The sequence below is a fragment of the Patagioenas fasciata genome, chromosome 2, assembly GCF_037038585.1.
Source record: "Patagioenas fasciata isolate bPatFas1 chromosome 2, bPatFas1.hap1, whole genome shotgun sequence".
NCBI classification, from domain to species: domain Eukaryota; kingdom Metazoa; phylum Chordata; class Aves; order Columbiformes; family Columbidae; genus Patagioenas; species Patagioenas fasciata.
This window is the reverse complement of record NC_092521.1, coordinates 5,694,819-5,712,750: the sequence shown is the minus strand read 5'-3', so window position 1 is coordinate 5,712,750 and position 17,932 is coordinate 5,694,819. Positions and strand designations below refer to the sequence as shown.

The following is a 17,932-nucleotide window of genomic DNA, read 5'->3' as shown; positions in this document are numbered from 1 at the left end:
CTCAGTTCAGAGTCCTCCACGGGGACCCAAGAGCTGCCAAAATTCACCACAACCACCTCTGAGGCCTCACGTTCACAAAGCTTGTTGCCATTAAAAACCAGGAACCGCGATTTGTTTTCTCCAATAAAGCTCTGCCTGAAAGGGAAAAACAGCGGCGACTTTATTTCATATTGAGTAAAACTAACACGTGTTTGCAGCGTTGGGAGCCCACAGAATCCCAGAACGTCAGGGGTTGGAAGGGACCTGGAAAGCTCATCCAGTGCAATCCCCCCATGGAGCAGGAACACCCAGCTGAGGTTCCACAGGAAGGTGTCCAGGCGGGTTTGAATGTCTGCACAGAAGGAGACTCCACAACCTCCCTGGGCAGCCTGGGCCAGGCTCTGACACCCTCACCATGAACAAGTTCCTTCTCAGATTTAAGTGGAACCTCCTGTGTTCCAGTTTGTACCCATTGCCCCTTGTCCTGTCATTGGTTGTCACCGAGAAGAGCCTGGCTCCATCCTCCTGACACTCACCCGTTCCATATTTATCCCCATGAATGAGGTCACCCCTCAGTCTCCTCTTCTCCAGCTCCAGAGCCCCAGCTCCCTCAGCCTTTCCTCACACGGGAGATGCTCCACTCCCTTCAGCATCTTTGTTGCCCTGCGCTGGACTCTCTCCAGCAGTTCCCTGTCCTCAGCAAACCTGCAATTGTTTGATATCCCCATTCACTTGCCACTTCATAGTCAACACCGAGGATTTAATTTCTATTTAAAAATTGTAGGATTATATATTCAGGATTATAACTTGTGAAGCAGTCGAAGCAATCGATGATTTTAGATTCGACTCTGAGCGGTGGCAGAGAGGAAAACGCGGCGTCAGGGCTGGAACGTCAGTGCTGTTCGCAGAACACACAGGGGCTTTTCACCTATTTCTGTGTTCAGCAGCTTCCACCACTCTGCTCACCATGCACAATTATTTAGGCCGCATTAAATAAAAAGCCATCAAACGGAAGCGTGTAAAGATGAGGAATCGTATTTTATTGACATACTATGAGGCAAAACAAAATTGACACCATACAAAATAACTTTATAAAATATCATTCACATCATTCTTTTTTATTTTTTGTCAGGAATTACAGGATTCTGAGCCTGTTACAAGTCTTAACGTTTTGAGGTGAAAAACACTACGCTAAATCTTTAGTATTAGTTGTATATACAGTAAGAAACCAAAACAGAAACTGTTAGGGTTTTTTTCATGAGTTTATTGCAAAAGTAGTGCAAACTATTTTAACCTTGCAAGCTGTAAAACAAACTTGGAAAAGGACCCACCTAAGCTTAAAAAAAACCAAACATGACAATAAAATGCTCAGTTTCACAGCCTTTGAAGCTTCCTTCAACAGTTCTCAACTAAGAAACTCCCCAAACCTGTGGATTTATAGGTTTTTATGGCAATTAAGAAGCAAACGACGTGAACGGGACCACACGGGGAACTCTGAAACTGGCACCGTGTCCCCGTCGCCCCCAAACACGGAGCCACGGGGCGCCTTGGTGCGCTTGGTTTCCCTTCCTTAACAAGCTCAGGATGGAGAAAAGAGTTGAGAAAGCGGCACGAGCGACGAGATATTAAGAATTAGGAACACGCGTCGTTTGTTCCCGACCTGTACGCGATGCGTTATTCCTGCCGGCAAACCCCGTCCCGCGTGGCTGCGTGAAGCCGAGGACGCCGCGTTCTACAAGATGGACTGAAAACCCATCAAAATCGACGGAAAATTCACCGGGATCGACGGAAAACGACTAATGAGGGTCCCCCAAAGCAAAACCAGGTAGCTAGTAACCTAGAAAAATAATAACAAAGCAAACAAATGCTACATGGAAAATGTTAAAGGAACAAAATGCAGCATATTCAGGCTCTTTTTTATTTTCTCTTGAGGTACCTATATAAATATTACCTTCTGCCCAAAGTACTATTTGTTTTGTTATAAAACTAAAGTCCTTATCACGAGCCAATCGCAGGGCGGCCGTTACTATTGAGAAAGTGCAACCATGCTGATAATTTCTCTGCAGCATATCAAAGGATGATCAGGCTTTAGAAAATAGAGCTTAAGTAAGTCCAGACCTGATGGAGCGGGTTTATAAAAACATTGACCAGAGGCGTTTTCCTTTCGTTCCGAGTCTCTCTGCAGCCTTAGGAATTCCCGCCGCGACGGAATGTCAGCGCTTATACAACTCCATATATCATTTTCCTTCGGTATTTCAACTAAATACAATTAGACAGAAAACAAGATTTCCCCTTCTGTATTAGGTACTGGTAAAAAGTCTTTATTTCTGTTTTAAAGTTCAAAAAAAATCAGACCATTTCACAACTGAAACTTTGTAAGTAAAAAAGGTTCACGTAGTAGAAAAAACTTACAGAGAGTTGTAAACTGTTACATATAAAACAGTGGAAAAGTCCGTGACGTTTTATTCCCTTACCCTTACACGTGTATCTTCATTTTATATATATATATATATACATGCACACACAAATATTGAGTATTATATGTGTGCGTATATAGATACACAGATGTATTTATTAAGGGTCGGGATGATATATTGATTGGGTATTTCTCTTTGCCTAGTTCTGCTGTAACATTGTACATTTTACGCCTCGATACACCGAAAAATACTTTAAGATTTGCTAAATTTTCTTTCTTTTTATTACTTTGCGGTTAAAATTCGTTTGCTGGCTTTAATTAAAACCACAACTTTTGATTGTTACGCACTGGGAAATAAACAAAACAAAAACCACAAAGGCACAAAGAATCCAACTCAAATCCAATACTGTTGTCTCTGCAGAAGAAAGCCAGAGGTTTTGGTTCGCGGACGCCGGTCGTTCCACGCGGTTTGGTCGCTTTTGCCAATGTCAAGATGAGGAAATAGCACCCAACTGGTTAAAATGAGGTAGATCCAAATGGGAAAGGAAAAGAAAAGCAAGCAAGCTGGGTCCGCAACACTCGATTCGCCTCTATTTCCAATGTTCTTAAGGATTTTACGTCGGTCGGAAGAAGCGGAGAACAATGGCACTATCTGAACTCAAAAGCAGGTTTTTGGGTGGGAATTCTAAGCGTTAAATCGCACTCCTCCTTCAGGCAGATGTTTCTTAGTGGGGAGGGAAGAATACGCTCAACCAAATAATAATGATAATAAAGAGAAGCTGAGATTTGAGCAAGAGCCAGCGCCTCGAGCCGTCAGTCGCTACACAGAGACCGACGCGTTTCCCTTCATTTCTCAGGTGAGAAAACCTCCTTCTTCACTAGTTCAGCATTACACCAACACCCTCCTCTTATTAAACCACGATTTTTCGCATCCTCCGAGCAAAACGGGCCAAACTCATGGTTTTAAGGCTCGATTTAAGGCCCATGTACTCGTGCAGAACCTCGGTGGCGGAGCCACAAAGCAACGCTTAAACCCCATGGGGAAAATCCTGCAATGCATGGCAAACTCCACCCAGAGCGTTTCTGCGTCTGCTTTTTGCATCGCGAGCGCATGGCATTTCAATACAGCTCAACACGCACACCAACGCATTTAGTACCACTCGAGGCCCTTAACTTATTTCATCCATACATTCCGCTTTCCATCACGTTAACCACTTTGCTGCACAGAAATGGGCATCTTGGATTTATGAACTGCCCGGAATTTGGAGGGGTTTGTGACAAATTAATGAAGTACTGTGGATACCTGGGAAATTGTGCTTATTATTCCCAATAAACACCACCTTTATATCTTTTATAAACAGTCTATAAGCTGTCCTGCTTTCCTTTCACTAATGTGTGTATATACACATAAATATATATGGATATACACACACATTATATATATATGCAGAGAGAGATCTAGATAGATAGATCTATCTATCTAGATCTCTCTCGATCTCTCTCTATATATATAGACAGATCTCTCTCTCTATATATAGATAGATAGATCTATACATAGATCTATGTATATATATATAGATAGATAGATCGCTCTATCTATATATATGTATAGATAGATCGCTATAGATAGATAGATAGATAGATAGATAGATAGATAGATAGATAGATACCTCTACTAAGATTTATCAACAAATCACAGAAAATAAGTGGTACCGCTCCTCAGGACAACACATAACTTTGCCAAATATACATCCCCATTGCACCCAATCTAAAAGTTGATTTTTCACCATTTATACTTCTGAAATTTACTCCTTTTTAAACTATTTCTTATCACTGTTTTCCTCTTTTCCCCCTAAACAAATGCCTTCCTTTCCCAAATGGCCCACTGGTAATTATTCCTTAAGGAAAAGCACATAATATCTAATCCTTCCCCCCCAAATTATTTCTACTGCCCCAAATCAGGTAATAAAGAATTGGAAAACAATCTCTCGGTGGGAAACATTCTGGGGGTTCAGCATCGACAAAGATTCAAGTTGGCCAGGCAATTAGAGCCATGTAATTTACTTTAAATTACCAAGTTTGTAAATAAGATGAGCAATGGATGGGCTCCGTTTCATGAGAAAACGCATCAGGACCAACAAAATTAAGGTTTATATAAATATATAATTAACAGAATTAACTTTGGTGAAATCTAAGAAGAAATTTCTTTGGATGTTGTGTTGAGACGCAATGGGTTCGATCTTACGCACGAGTCAATCGCTGAGATTGCGGGGCATATACATGGTGAGCAAAACTGTGCCATTTTCCATACAGCGGCGTGAGTGAAGCTTCACAGATTTAAAGAAAAGCTGATAAATACAGAACAGAGTCCATATTAAATGGAGTTTTATCTGGCAGGAAATCCAACCTAACAACACAAATACAAACTCCCAGTCTTGCTCACTGACCTTTCCGCAATTCCTGCTTGCCAAGCGCACTCAAAAAAACCTCATAAAACGGCCAAAAAGGTTTAAATTCCTATTTCAGGGCTAATTCATCAGCTGGTTCCAGTGTGGCATTTGTAAATCCCCGCTGATTAGATTGTAGTTATTCCAGCAGGTATTTCACTTGTGCTTAAAGAAGGGGGGAAAACATCAGAATTAAAACAGCACCACATCCAAAATGTGGCAGGGACAATAATAATCATCATAATAATAAAAATAAATCTGTGCGCTCCTAAAGCCACGTCAAAATGAATACGCCCTTTAATAAAGATTTGTAATGCAAATATTGGGCTTTTTGAAACAACACAGGTCGAAGAGCAGCCACGGGTTGTTTTAAGACGCGTCTGCCATGGTCGAAAACCACGAGGATAATTATTAAACACCTTAACAAGCGCTTAATTAGCAGTTTTGTAGGAAAATGATGTTTCACCTGGCCTCATTATCTCATCCCAGCCGCAGCAATAGCATCTGCTCAATGAGAATTGGCTTCCACAAAGTCACAACTGCCGCCAATAAACTTCGTTAGTGTCTATACCCAAAGATTAAGATAACGAACTATAGCATAGAATCCCAAACTTAAGCACAGTTACTTTTAAATTAAGAAAAAATGGAAAGGAAGCTACACACCAGCACGTTGAGCTTCAATGGAGCATTTCTGTCAGCAGAGTAGTTAATTATAACACGAGGAAGCTCGTTTGGCTTCGTCGTAAACGAAACGTGATGTATTAACACGGTTTTCTACAGTTTCATTGCGGGTTATTTAAAGCACCCCTAGTCTGCGTGCACTGATTTGAGTTACGGCCAATATTGGACATAACTGACATGAAATATTCACCATAGGAACACGCTCAAGGTTTGGGGTTGCTTTTGGTGTTTGGATTTGCAAGCGTAGTATTTTCCCTGTTACGGCCTCGCGTCGATTTATCTTAAAAAAAGACGTTTAAAACCAAATATTCCGATAGATCATTTTTGCCTCGGGTTCCAAATCCATTTCGAGCAGCTTCGTGTCATTTCTCAGTCCAAAGCGCGACGTTTTTCGGCCAACGGCTAAACTGCAAACTCATTTTTCATGGGGAAACAACAGCACGGAGGGGAACGGGTTCCCGAGGGGGTGGTACAAAACCCAATGCGCCCAATGTGCCATTTGCCACGTCTTTTGTCCCGCTTTCCGAACACTTTGCGTCGACACGAACCACAACGGGAAGACAAAAGGAGCGAGGAGCGGCCGTCGCAGATCACGGCACCGCTAGAAACAATACGGTAAAATACAGTTTGTTCGGCGCATTTTGGCTCACTTGGAGGACCGATTTCTCTGCGGAGGAACGCAGGAGGTGGCCTTGAGCTGCACCTGCAAGACTATCACAAAATCACCTTTTGTAGTCATTTGGCCAAGCTGTTTCATCCATAAACACTAAAAAAGCAACTGAAACATATTAAATGAGATAAAACGGATGACGCGCCACGCCAAGCACACACACGTGCGCAAAACACCATGTATCCCTTGGATTTAAACCATCTCAGAGGAGTAAATCCAGCTGTCAACCCTCAGAAATGGGAGGTAATACCTGGTGTTTTGCATCCCGACGGGGCTGGAATTTGGATCCCTCCTGTTTTGGAGGGTTATGGAATTAAAGGCATTTTTTGATGGGCAGGAGATCGATGGCTTTTCATGGGCAACAACACTATTGCTGAGTCCAGAGCCCTAAAACATCCACCACGCTCAACAAGAGCAAGACCTTGGAACCCGGATCCCAAATTCATTATCCCACTAGTTCTTCATACAACACAAGAATAAAACGCTGGAAGGATCGAGGAAAACGTGACAGCTGCAGTTGATAGTCCAGATATTACGTTAACTCTATTATTTATCGATTATATCAAAAATTGGCATCTGAATGTTGCACATCGGCAGCTGAAAAACTGTATTTTTATGGCGTGGGAATAACACGCACGGAGAAGGAAGAAATATCTTATAAATACAGATGAACCTTAAGTATTTCCGCTGTAATAAAGCAACTGTGCCCTTGGATTCGTAGCAGAACGCAAACAGAAAGAATAACGTTTAACCCCCAAATCTTGTATCTCGATACTGTAAAATACGGCAGTATTGTGAAAAATGGAACGCCAAGGAATGGTATCCACAGCACTTCAGTATTTGCTATACGTAGCACTATTTACAGTATTCTCAAACACCTACAGCAGATGCAAAATAAAAGTCTTACAGTAAAAAGGGAGTTTAAAAAAAACCAATAAATCAGTGCAATTACCTTCTATTTGAAGTTTTCCTTAGAAAAGACTGCACGTATGCATCGAGAAGCGTGTTAACAAATGTAATATAAAAGTAAAAAATAACGTACGGTCCTGCATTGGAAATGGAGAAAGCAGGCAGGACAAACACACAGAGATGCTACTGTAGAAGTGGATTAAAAAGAATTAGAAAATAAAGTCATTTATTACACTGGTATCGAGCGTGAGAAATACTGAATGAGAACTTCTTTTTACATTCGTTTCTTTAATGTGTAAAATAGATATTTAAGGAGAAAATAGTCCCTTAGGGGTTATCTGTGCCAGCAGAGATGCTCCCTGGATTATATGAAGAGACAAGTGCGTCGATCCAAATCCCCAAAGGTCCCAGTCCTGCATTCCTAGTAGTTGTAATTTGGAATAAGCGCGGCTTGTAGAACCACAATCCCCTACTTAATAGAAACCTTTGGGCACAAACGTGAGGTTTTAGATCGAAGCTTCAGAAGCATCTTGATTAGAAACTTCAGGCTTCTCGGAAAGCGACACAAACCTCAATTTCCATTTAAAATCCTCGTGGGAATTTTCTCTGTTGTCTCAATTATAAAAGTGATCGACAACAGCTGAACGCAACTCAAGAACGGACAAAGGCCGCAGGAGTTACTGAGTCAGAATTCAAGCCAAACCTTCACAACCTGTTTGCTTTGACGATGGGGAGGCCTGGGTGAAGATCAGAAATACTGATGATGGATTTCTTGTTTAAGCATAATAGTTGCCTGTGCATTTTTCACGCTGGCTCCAGCAGATTAAGCCGCGACACCTTTGTCGCTCACCCCAAACCTGACAGATGTAGAAACAAGATGAACACACCAAAGATTCTGTAAGACAGAAGAGCACGGATTGTCATTCAAGACAGTTGCAGAGGTATTCCAACCCAAAGCAAGTTCTAATAAAGACGAGTGATCTCACTCTTTACATCAGTGCATATATACAAACTATAAGTGTTGAGGTTGCATAGGGCTCTCTCTCCAACGCCAAAAACTCCAATAAGGCAGAGACAAATCCACCTAATTCCAGCATTTCACAACGGGATTGACTCAACTCTGCCTCCTGGGCTCTACAAGAGGCCGACTGGACGTGTTATATTGATATTTCCTCCTTAATATCTGTTCATCTCTCCTTTAAAACAAAAGAACTACTGTAAAACACCAACAGCGGTTGGTTTGACCACGGCACCTGTGATGGGAATGAGATCTTTTTGTCTCTTGCGAGTTTTCAGGTTGCTCAGCACCAGGATCGACTGCACCGATGGTCAAGTTCGAGCGAAGGGACACAACGAAGAGCAAGAGGAATGGAAGGGGTGAGGTTTTGCGCTGTTTTTTGCAATAGGAGTCGGGCAACTGCTTCGCACGGGCTGAAAAATGAAATATAAAGTAAAAAAGAACTACCGGAGCGTAACGCGCATTTGGTTATTGCTGACCTGAGCTGCATAGCGACGTAGTGGTTATAACCGCGACTTCGACAGCAGGAATGTGTGTGAGATAAGAGACGGTTTGAGCTTTGAGTTTACCTGAGATATTGCTGTTCTGAAAGGACGGGTGGGAGGTAAAGAGGGGAAAGAGAAGAAAATAGGGTTTTAGGTGTTCGTGGTGGCTTTTTTTGGATAGGAGACATTTTAAAATATTCAAAATATTGCCAGAAAGATAGCTGCTTTTCAAAGGATGTATTTAGTCAATATATTTGTTTTAGAAAATGCTTTAAGTTATCCACTAATTCAGTGCTTGCACGGAGTGGAAGGGAAAAGGAAAGGGGGGAGAAATCAAGCCATGAATAATCAACACTATTAGAGGTTTAAGAAGGTCTCTAAAAGGTAAAAACGTCCCTAGCCTGAAATGCATAAAACCATCCCAAGTTCTTCATACTCAGGGAAGGAAAACAACTTGAAATTCCTGTTCATTCCAAGGACACCCATACAACAGCTGCTCTCGGATTCAGGCTCTGCCAAATACTCCTTTCCTCCCAAAAAAGGAGCCACAACAACTACTCCAGCCCCAAGAACATGCCCTAAATAACAACGAGTGAAGTCCCAGAGTCCGCTTCAGCACTAAGATTTGAGGTCAAGACAGATTCCGCCCCCCTCGCCCCATCTGACCCTCGGAGAAATCGTTTCATCCCGATCTGCACAGAGAGGGAAGAGGAGGATGGGTTTCACATCCAAGAGGTCTTGGCATAACGAAGAGCAAAGAAACTAAACGGCGTCTTAAAACGGCTGATAGTTTGTTTTTTCTATTTGTTAAGAATAAGTCATATAAAAAAATAATTCTTCTAGAAAACTCTGCCGAATTAAAATCTTCACTGAAATCTCGCAAGCGAACGCACAGATAAATGCGATAAACCCACCAGGGAAAGGTCTGTAGGGAACGTTACAGGAGGTAAGTACGACCTGGAACACAGAAAGATAGAAAACACAACCTGCGATTTGCTTTCTGTTCTACCAGCGTAACTTCCAAATCTGGATTTACAGAACTACGACCAAGAAGAACAATCTGAGCCAGCAGCACAACCACCAAATTAGAATCATACAAACACAATTTGCGCTGTTATTTCACCGAAACACCGACAACCACCGCACTGCTACGAGGTGAAGATCTTGTATGTATGTACCTAAAACTCTTTACGCAGCAAGGCTGGGCATTTTTTAGCTTATTCAACAGCAGCTGGTTGTGGTTTATCCGCGACACGGCGCAGAGCTCGGTACTGGTGAAAGTTATTCGCCCATCTCACTGCCTAGAGGTAAATGTACTTAAAACACTGACCGAGCATCTGCCAAGAGAAAAGATGAAGCGAAACGAATCGGCGGAAGAGAACGGGATTTTCAAAACGGTATTTCCGTTATCCTATGGAAAATAAACACAATCAAGTCAGCATCAACAAGTTTCCTGGGCTTTTTCTAAAGCTGCTTGTGGCATGGTAATTAGTGCAATGGTTTACGCGTGTACTATGTTTTCTTTATGAACCCAGTGTGCAAACTAACAGAAGAGTTTGTCTACTAGTCATCAGTTTTAATTAATGCTTCTCCTAAGAGAACGTCCAAACTCTCACATTTACTATTGACCTTATGCATAATGAAGAGAGTTTCACCTCCCTCCGTAAGTAAACTTCAGTTTTCTAAGATTTCTCTTTACTGCATAGATTCTCTGAGTTCTGTCTCAATGACAAACAGTGAACGCTCCTCTCCCAGAGCTCCTGCTCCCCCGATATCCACCATATAAATAAAATACAATTGTTTTGTGCTTGAATGGACGTCGAGTGTTGGTCTCGTGTGCGTCTCCGGACTGCGCAGGCCAAACCTGCTCTGCTGGTCTAGAACAGACACCGGATGTAACTCAGCAATTGCATATTTTTGCGGTTGAATAGTCATGTCCCCACGAGAAGGTTTTGATTTCTAACTCCAAAGCATTCTTGATATGTGAACAGAAGTATAATGAGCACTCCTTAGTAAATAAAAATAAATAATAGCATCTAGACTATCACATTAATACTGTGAAACATATATAAAATTTACATTAACTCCAACAGTGAAAAAAGGATTGTACGGTATTTATCACCACAGACCCGTATTCTTTAGAGACTTTGGAAAGTAAGTGTCACAGTCCTGTATGACAAATTCTAAAGTTAGCTGTCAGTATGATTTAAAAAAGCTCTTTACATTGTGGTTTTTCTTAAATGGCACCTTTCCTTTTGCCAATTGAACTGGACCTATTGCAAGTTGAAGGTACGAGTTCATTTTTTTGTTGTTTAAATTCTTTAGTCTATGAAAAACATTTTCAAATGCAGCACAATAAAAAACATTCAAGAACAAGCTTCAGAAAATACATTTGCCCTTAGACACACAGAGAATAATCTTTATAAGACAGCTGAAAACCAGAATTTTGCCACTCTTTGCTTTTGAAAATAAAGGTTTTGTAAAAGCATCTAGAATAACTGAGGCTTCGTAAATAGTCTAAAAACGCTTTGCTTTGTATTAAAAGCTGATTCGCAGCATTTTAGCCCCTCAAACTTTAGTATGAATTAGATCTTTCTGACTCATTAAAAGCAATTCGATGAATAGCAAACTGAATGAGGAATTTTGTGGGTTGGGTTGGTTTTTTCCCTAAGCCCTGAGATCACAGCTCTTGATTGAATTATAAAATCTGGGTCTGTTTTATACCGAGCAGCTCAGAGATTTTTGGCAAACCACATCTCCAACAACAGCGGGGCTTGGTACAAGAACGCGGTTTCGAATCGAGCGTGAAATTCTGGACGGAAGGCTTTCTCGCAAATGGGAAAGCGAATCAAATCAGAAGATGCATCCCTTGACGTTGGTCTAAGTGCAGCTGGTCTTGTGTGAATCCAACTCTGTGTCGTACGGAGTCGCCGAACATTAAAACATGTCAAGCGAAGTACATAGTGCGCAACGTGTCCTGGTGAACCTGAACTGCTTTAGCAAGTGCTTGGTGGTCTCTGCCGTTGCTCTGGCCGGACGTGTGGCTGCCTTCAGCGCTGGAAGAGAGCGGAGCGGGGAAAAACACAGAGGTTTGGGGAGGAAGGGAGCAAAACCTTATTGCATCTCGCTCTGCTTGCATAGAATGTTTTCGTATCGTTTGTTGGGAACAGAACAGGCAGAATCTAAGTACCCTGACAACACCACTGAAGCAAGCGCAGAAGCGAACGGCAACATCTTCTGCCTTTTTCTTCCATAATATAATTCAGTGGTGGGACCCAATTTACCCTCAGGCTGCAAACTGAGGGCACCACTGACCGCACAATTAACAAGCCCATCTCCTTCTTCTTCCAAATCCTGTAAGAATTTAAAACCGCACGACTCACCTATCGTGTTCTTTATCCACCAGATGGTACCTGGCTCTGAAGGCGACCAGGTGCGCGTAATACGCCGGCGCAGGGATGGAAACGGACCGAGTGCAGCGTACGTACGTATGACACAGCTGGTAGGTGAGAATCTGTAGCTCATCCGAAGAGAAACGATTGTCATCCCAGAGGACGTGGTAGTGAGAGGGTCTGCTTGTTCCCTGGGGGCAGATCGCACACGTCAGCATTGCAAAAACAGCTTCCATTTCCACTTCTGCTGTTAAAAAGGCAAACAACCAACCTCCTTGCTCCCCATGTACCTATTCACAGAATCCCAGAATGTCAGGGGTTGGAAGGGACCTGGAAAGCTCATCCAGTGCAATCCCCCCATGGAGCAGGAACACCCAGCTGAGGTTCCACAGGAAGGTGTCCAGGCGGGTTTGAATGTCTGCAGAGAAGGAGACTCCACAACCTCCCTGGGCAGCCTGGGCCAGGCTCTGCCACCCTCACCATGAAGAAGTTGCTTCTCAAATTTAAGTGGAACCTCTTGTATTCCAGTTTGAACCCATTGCCCCTTGTCCTACCATTGGTTGTCACCCAGAAGAGCCTGGCTCCATCCTCCTGACACTCAGCCTTTCTATATCTGTAAACATGAATGAGGTCACCCCTCAGTCTCCTCCAGCTCCAAACTCCAGAGCCCCAGCTCCCTCAGCCTTTCCTCACACGGGAGATGCTCCACTCCCTTCAGCATCTTTGGTGCCCTGCGCTGGACTCTCTCCAGCAGTTCCCTGTCCTTCTGGAACTGAGGGGCCACAACTGGACACAATATTCCAGGTGTGGTCTCCCCAGGGCAGAGCAGAGGGGCAGGAGAACCTCTCTGACCTACTGACCACCCCCTTCTAACCCACCCCAGGTACCATTGGCCTTCCTGGCCACAAGGGCCCAGTGCTGGCTCATGCTCACCCTGCTGTCCCCAGGACCCCCAGGTCCCTTTCCCCTACACTGCTCTCTAATAGGTCATTCCCCAGCTTATACTGGAACCTGGGGTTGTTCCTGCCCAGATGCAAGACTCTACACTTGCCCTTGTTAGATTTCATTAAATTTTCCCTTTGTATTTTTTGATAGAATTGTATTTTCTAGAGTTTAATGGCTTTTACCAAAATTGAATTGCACTTTCATCTTGTGAAACTTGCATCTGACCAAAAGCCACTGTATGAAGTAGCTTGAGGCAAAACATCAATAGCTGACAGCAATCTAACTTGTTCCCCTGTTGAATATGCTTTTTTTGAGAATATTAAATTTTGATTTTCAATACTGCTGCTGTTTCAAAGCTTCTTTTTCTGATAGGGAAGAAGAAATCACAAGAAAATGTGAAGATACAGTGGTGCTATCTAAAGGTATTAATTGTTTCCCAGGAACCTGATGCACACTTCAAGAGAATTTAATGCAAGATGCAGCTCTGTGAAATAGTCCAAATACCTGGTTACCATTCAAACAGGAGAGCAGCACAATAAACTAAATGAACAGGGTGTGCTTCACTCACTGGTTATTTGGTTATTTAACACGAAGCACTGTACCTGAATACCAGCGTGACTACACAGGTAGAAGTCGAACTCTGAGGGATGGGTGATTTTTGTGTCCACCGTGGTACCAGCTGGAATGTTGCCGCTTTTCCCAACCTGCGTGAACAGCAAATGCAAATATAATAACGTATACACAAAGTCTTTTCCTTCTCAGTTGTATAGTGAGGAAAAAATACAAGCAAAAAGGAACCGTAAAAAGCAAAATCTTTGTGGAAGTTACCTACAAAATTAGCTTTTCTGATTAATGTAAAAAGAATTTCCTGCAACTGATTTGTCAAGTTCTCTTCACCTTCCCATTCCAGGACAGGTTATTCCTCTCTAACTTTTCTTGTTTATACCTGAAAGGGGACAATCCAGCTGCTTCTTCCCTAATAAACACTTTACTTTGAAGCAGAACTTAAAAAGACTCTTTAAAACAATTTAACAACTGTAATCGGAGCACGTTATCAATACAAAACCCACCTTCATGGCAGCATCTAAAGTCATTAAAAGATGCTTTAAAGCCTAAAGAGCTTCATATGTTTCACACAGAGAAGCTTGATAGAAGGAAAAAGAACGTGCAAACCCCTGTGTGAAGAGGTTTGTGTTGACATCGCTGCGAACTGCAACCAAACCAGTGCTAGAATGTGCTTTAAAATGCGTTTGGAAAGCTAAACAGATCTCCAGTTACAACAAAGAGTGGTCGAGTAACCGTTCCACATCTATATCATAAACCCTATGCTGCTCAGATCCATCTTGACCCTTCAGGATCTTTGGACAACACAAAAATAAACTGAAAGAAAACCAAAAGCTTTGCTGAACTTCAAAAAGGATGGACAGACTTGTTAAAAAGCACGTCCTGCTGAAACGGCGTCAAAGCTTCTTGCCGGTTCATTACATGGGACGGAAGATGAAGATTCGCCTTTGCAGAAAGATCTCACCCGCTCCATTCTGCAGCTCTAATGAAGTAAGGAGTAATTAACAGGGAACTTGCTGCCTGCTCAATCAGAACGTACCCGTTCATTCTTATCCGTACAGAAGAGTCTGGTGTGATGCCTTTTCTGCACGACTATGAATGTAATTCCAGGCTGGTAATCCTTTTCCAGTTTAATGCACGCTTCTCTGATGGCCAACAATTCATGATGAAGAACCTGAATCATAAACACCAAGACGCGTGTGATAAGCAGAAAATACACAGATTATTCTTACTTATCACGTTCTCTCTTGCATCGGCACTCGGAGTCATGAGATGCAAGGATCAAACCTTCATTTCTTCACTTAATGAGAACAAATTAGATCAGCAGCCTCCTGTGCCAGGCGAGAGCTGGGTCTGTATTCATTCAGCTCCAAGCATGAGGTTTGGAATAATAAGCTTTATGTCAAAATCTTTTTAACTGCCAAATACAAATGAAGATTTAATTAGGCTGTTGAATATACAAACAGCCTAATTATTTTTTCAGGCTAGCACAAGGGATAAAAATCCAGAATTGCTCAACTGCATGTTCTGTGCCAGCTTTGTGAAGGCATCAATAAAACCAGGGGGAAGTGTAATTAAAACCCCAATGATTTGGGTTAATTATAAATTAGAAATCAGTGAAAAACAGTGATAAATGGGAAAACAGCATCAAAAGTTCATATCAAGATTAATTCAAGTTTACTAAGTGACCTTTACTCCCTTCCCCTTGGATTTTGAGAAGTCAATTAATTGTGTATCTCTTAATTTACATCTAAAAAGAGTGGAAAGCTGATGGAAATAGCTTTAAAACAGATAGAAAAATAGTCATAAAATATGGTACTTGTAAGCAAACAAAATAAGTACAAAAAAGCATCTGTTGAATTTTACTGGGAATGGATTAAAACTGAGTGTGAAAATAATGCATTTATTAATCCTGGGTAAGAAGTAAATCAGCTTACACTTATTTTTCTTTACTGTCTAAGTTCTCTGGGATACAGTCTGACTAATACACGCTATAGTTTAGCACTAAAACTACATCATTATAAATTTTGCAAAGGAAAAGTGTTTTGAAGGGGAAAAGTATTAAAACGAAAAGCTTTTGGAAAATATGAAAACACTTTGCCTGCTTTGCTTTGGTAGAATCCAAGAAATTTGTTGAGGGATTTGCTGAGGGTATATTTCTTAACTCCAACTACATACAACTACATTAGTACCCAGAAAACTACATCATTGAAACCTCATAGAGAAACATCTGACCTGCTGGAACTGCCCCTCGGAGACGCCGTCTCTGTAGAAGATGATGCGAGTTGGTTTAAATCTCGTGGATTTGTAGAACTGAATGAGCAGCTCCCTGACCATGGCGGCCAAATCCTGGATGATCTCTTGGCGGTGCTGCTGGACACGGACGGTGGCGCAGTAGCGATTTGGATGAGCGTCCATGCTCCCTACAACCTGTTAAAATAGGTTTAGTATCCGAGTGTCCTGGTTTTGTTAAAACAAGACCGGTTCTCTTTTAGTGATTTTTCTCTCAGCTCAGTTCTTCTAGGTGGTTTTTCTGAGCTTTAGCCTGCGTATTTTTGCTAGGATGCTGTATGTGGTGCTGATAAGAGACCAAGGCAATGCTGAAGAAGCTCGTGTTTAGGTTTATTACTATGGTAGCCAAGAAAGACTGATAAGTTTTCCCATGTTCTGTTGTGAGAGGGGCGTGTTTGAGGAGGGGTGGATGGAACAGGTGACTAGAACTGACCAACGGAAGTAAAGCATTTGACACAGTCCGCCAGAGCATCCTTATATCTAAACTGAGGGAGTGAGGTCTGGATGATTGGGTAGTGACGTGGACTGAGAATTGGCTGAAGGGAAGAAGCCAGAGAGTCATGGTCAATGGGGCAGAGTCCAGTTGAGGCCTGGATCCAGTACCGTGCCTCAGGGGTCAGTGCTGGGGCCAGGATTATTCAATATATTCAACAATGATTTGGACGAGGGAATAGAGTGACTGTCAGCAAGTTTGCTGATGACACCAAGCTGGGAGGAGTGGCTGACACGGCAGAGGCTGTGCTGCCATCAGAGACCTGGACAGGCTGGAGAGTTGGGCGGGGAAAATGTAATGAAATAGAACAAGGGCAAGTGTAGAGTCTTGCATCTGGGCAGGAACAACCCCAGGTTCCAGTGTAAGTTGGGGAATGACCTATTAGAGAGCAGGGTAGGGGAAAGGGACCTGGGGGTCCTGGGGACAGCAGGGTGAGCATGAGCCAGCACTGGCCAGGAAGGCCAATGGTACCTGGGGTGGGTTAGAAGGGGGTGGTCAGTAGGTCAGAGAGGTTCTCCTGCCCCTCTACTCTGCCCTGGGGAGACCACACCTGGAATATTGTGTCCAGTTGTGGCCCCTCAGTTCCAGAAGGACAGGGAACTGCTGGAGAGAGTCCAGCGCAGGGCAACAAAGATGCTGAAGGGAGTGGAGCATCTCCCGTGTGAGGAAAGGCTGAGGGAGCTGGGGCTCTGGAGCTGGAGAAGAGGAGACTGAGGGGTGACCTCATTCATGTTTACAGATATAGAAAGGGTGAGTGTCAGGAGGATGGAGCCAGGCTCTTCTGGGTGACAACCAATGGTAGGACAAGGGGCAATGGGTTCAAACTGGAACGCAGGAGCTTCCACTTAAATATGACAAGAAACCTTTTCCTCTGGAATCTGGGGTTGTTCCTGCCCAGATTCAAGACTCTACACTTGCCCTTGTTCTATTCATGGTTACAGATATATAAAGGGTGAGTGTCAGGAGAATGGAGCCAGGCTCTTCTGGGTGACAAACAATGGTAGGACAATGGGTAATGGGTTTAAGCTGGAACACAAGAGGTTCCACTTAAATTTGAGAAGCAACTTCTTCCTGGTGAGGGTAACAGAGTACTGGCCCAGGCTGCCCAGGGAGGTTGTGGAGTCTCCTCCTCTGCAGACATTCAAACCCGCCTGGACACCTTCCTGTGGAACCTCAGCTGGGTGTTCCTGCTCCATGGGGGGATTGCACTGGATGAGCTTTCCAGGTCCCTTCCAATTCCTGACACTCTGGGATTTTGTGATTCCATCCCATAATCGTCATACCCCCTATATAAGAGGTGATCACGAGGGTCATGCTCTCTTCGCCCATGGCCGGCATCTGGAGAGGACCCTGTCTGTCTGTCTGTGATCCACAGGCCCCAGGCCCTGCATCCTGCACCCAGGTTCCAGTTGCTGTGCAGTCCCGCCCATGACTTCCAGGGGCCTAAGCTGCAGCTGCTGGAGCCGCCAGCTCCACATCCAGAATTCAAGATTGGTTTTGTATATTTTGTGTATATATATATATATATATATATATGTATATATATATATGTATTCTCTATTAGTAGTATTAGTAAAACCCCTTAAAACTCTCCAACTTGAAATCTAAGTCTGTCTCCCTTTCCCCTTATCCTTCTTATCA

General features: G+C 43.0%; 2 protein-coding genes across 3 annotated transcripts in view; both read right to left on the bottom strand.

Annotated features, from left to right (window-relative positions):
* TRAPPC9 (trafficking protein particle complex subunit 9) overlaps positions 1-17,932 on the bottom strand; it is a 551,813-nt gene that overhangs the window by 523,553 nt on the left and 10,328 nt on the right. The gene's annotated exons all lie outside the window — the stretch shown is intronic.
* The window catches only part of AGO2 (argonaute RISC catalytic component 2), a 62,251-nt gene continuing 45,317 nt past the window's right edge, over positions 999-17,932 (bottom strand). For both annotated transcript variants that reach the window (XM_065833032.2, XM_065833033.2), the window contains exons 15-19: positions 15,742-15,936; positions 14,546-14,680; positions 13,545-13,646; positions 11,989-12,188; positions 999-11,661 (exon numbers count right to left, since the gene is read on the bottom strand). In XM_065833032.2, the coding sequence (XP_065689104.1) occupies positions 11,553-11,661; positions 11,989-12,188; positions 13,545-13,646; positions 14,546-14,680; positions 15,742-15,936 (741 nt within the window). In that variant the 3' untranslated portion in view covers positions 999-11,552. The remainder of the gene's footprint in view (positions 11,662-11,988; positions 12,189-13,544; positions 13,647-14,545; positions 14,681-15,741; positions 15,937-17,932) is intronic.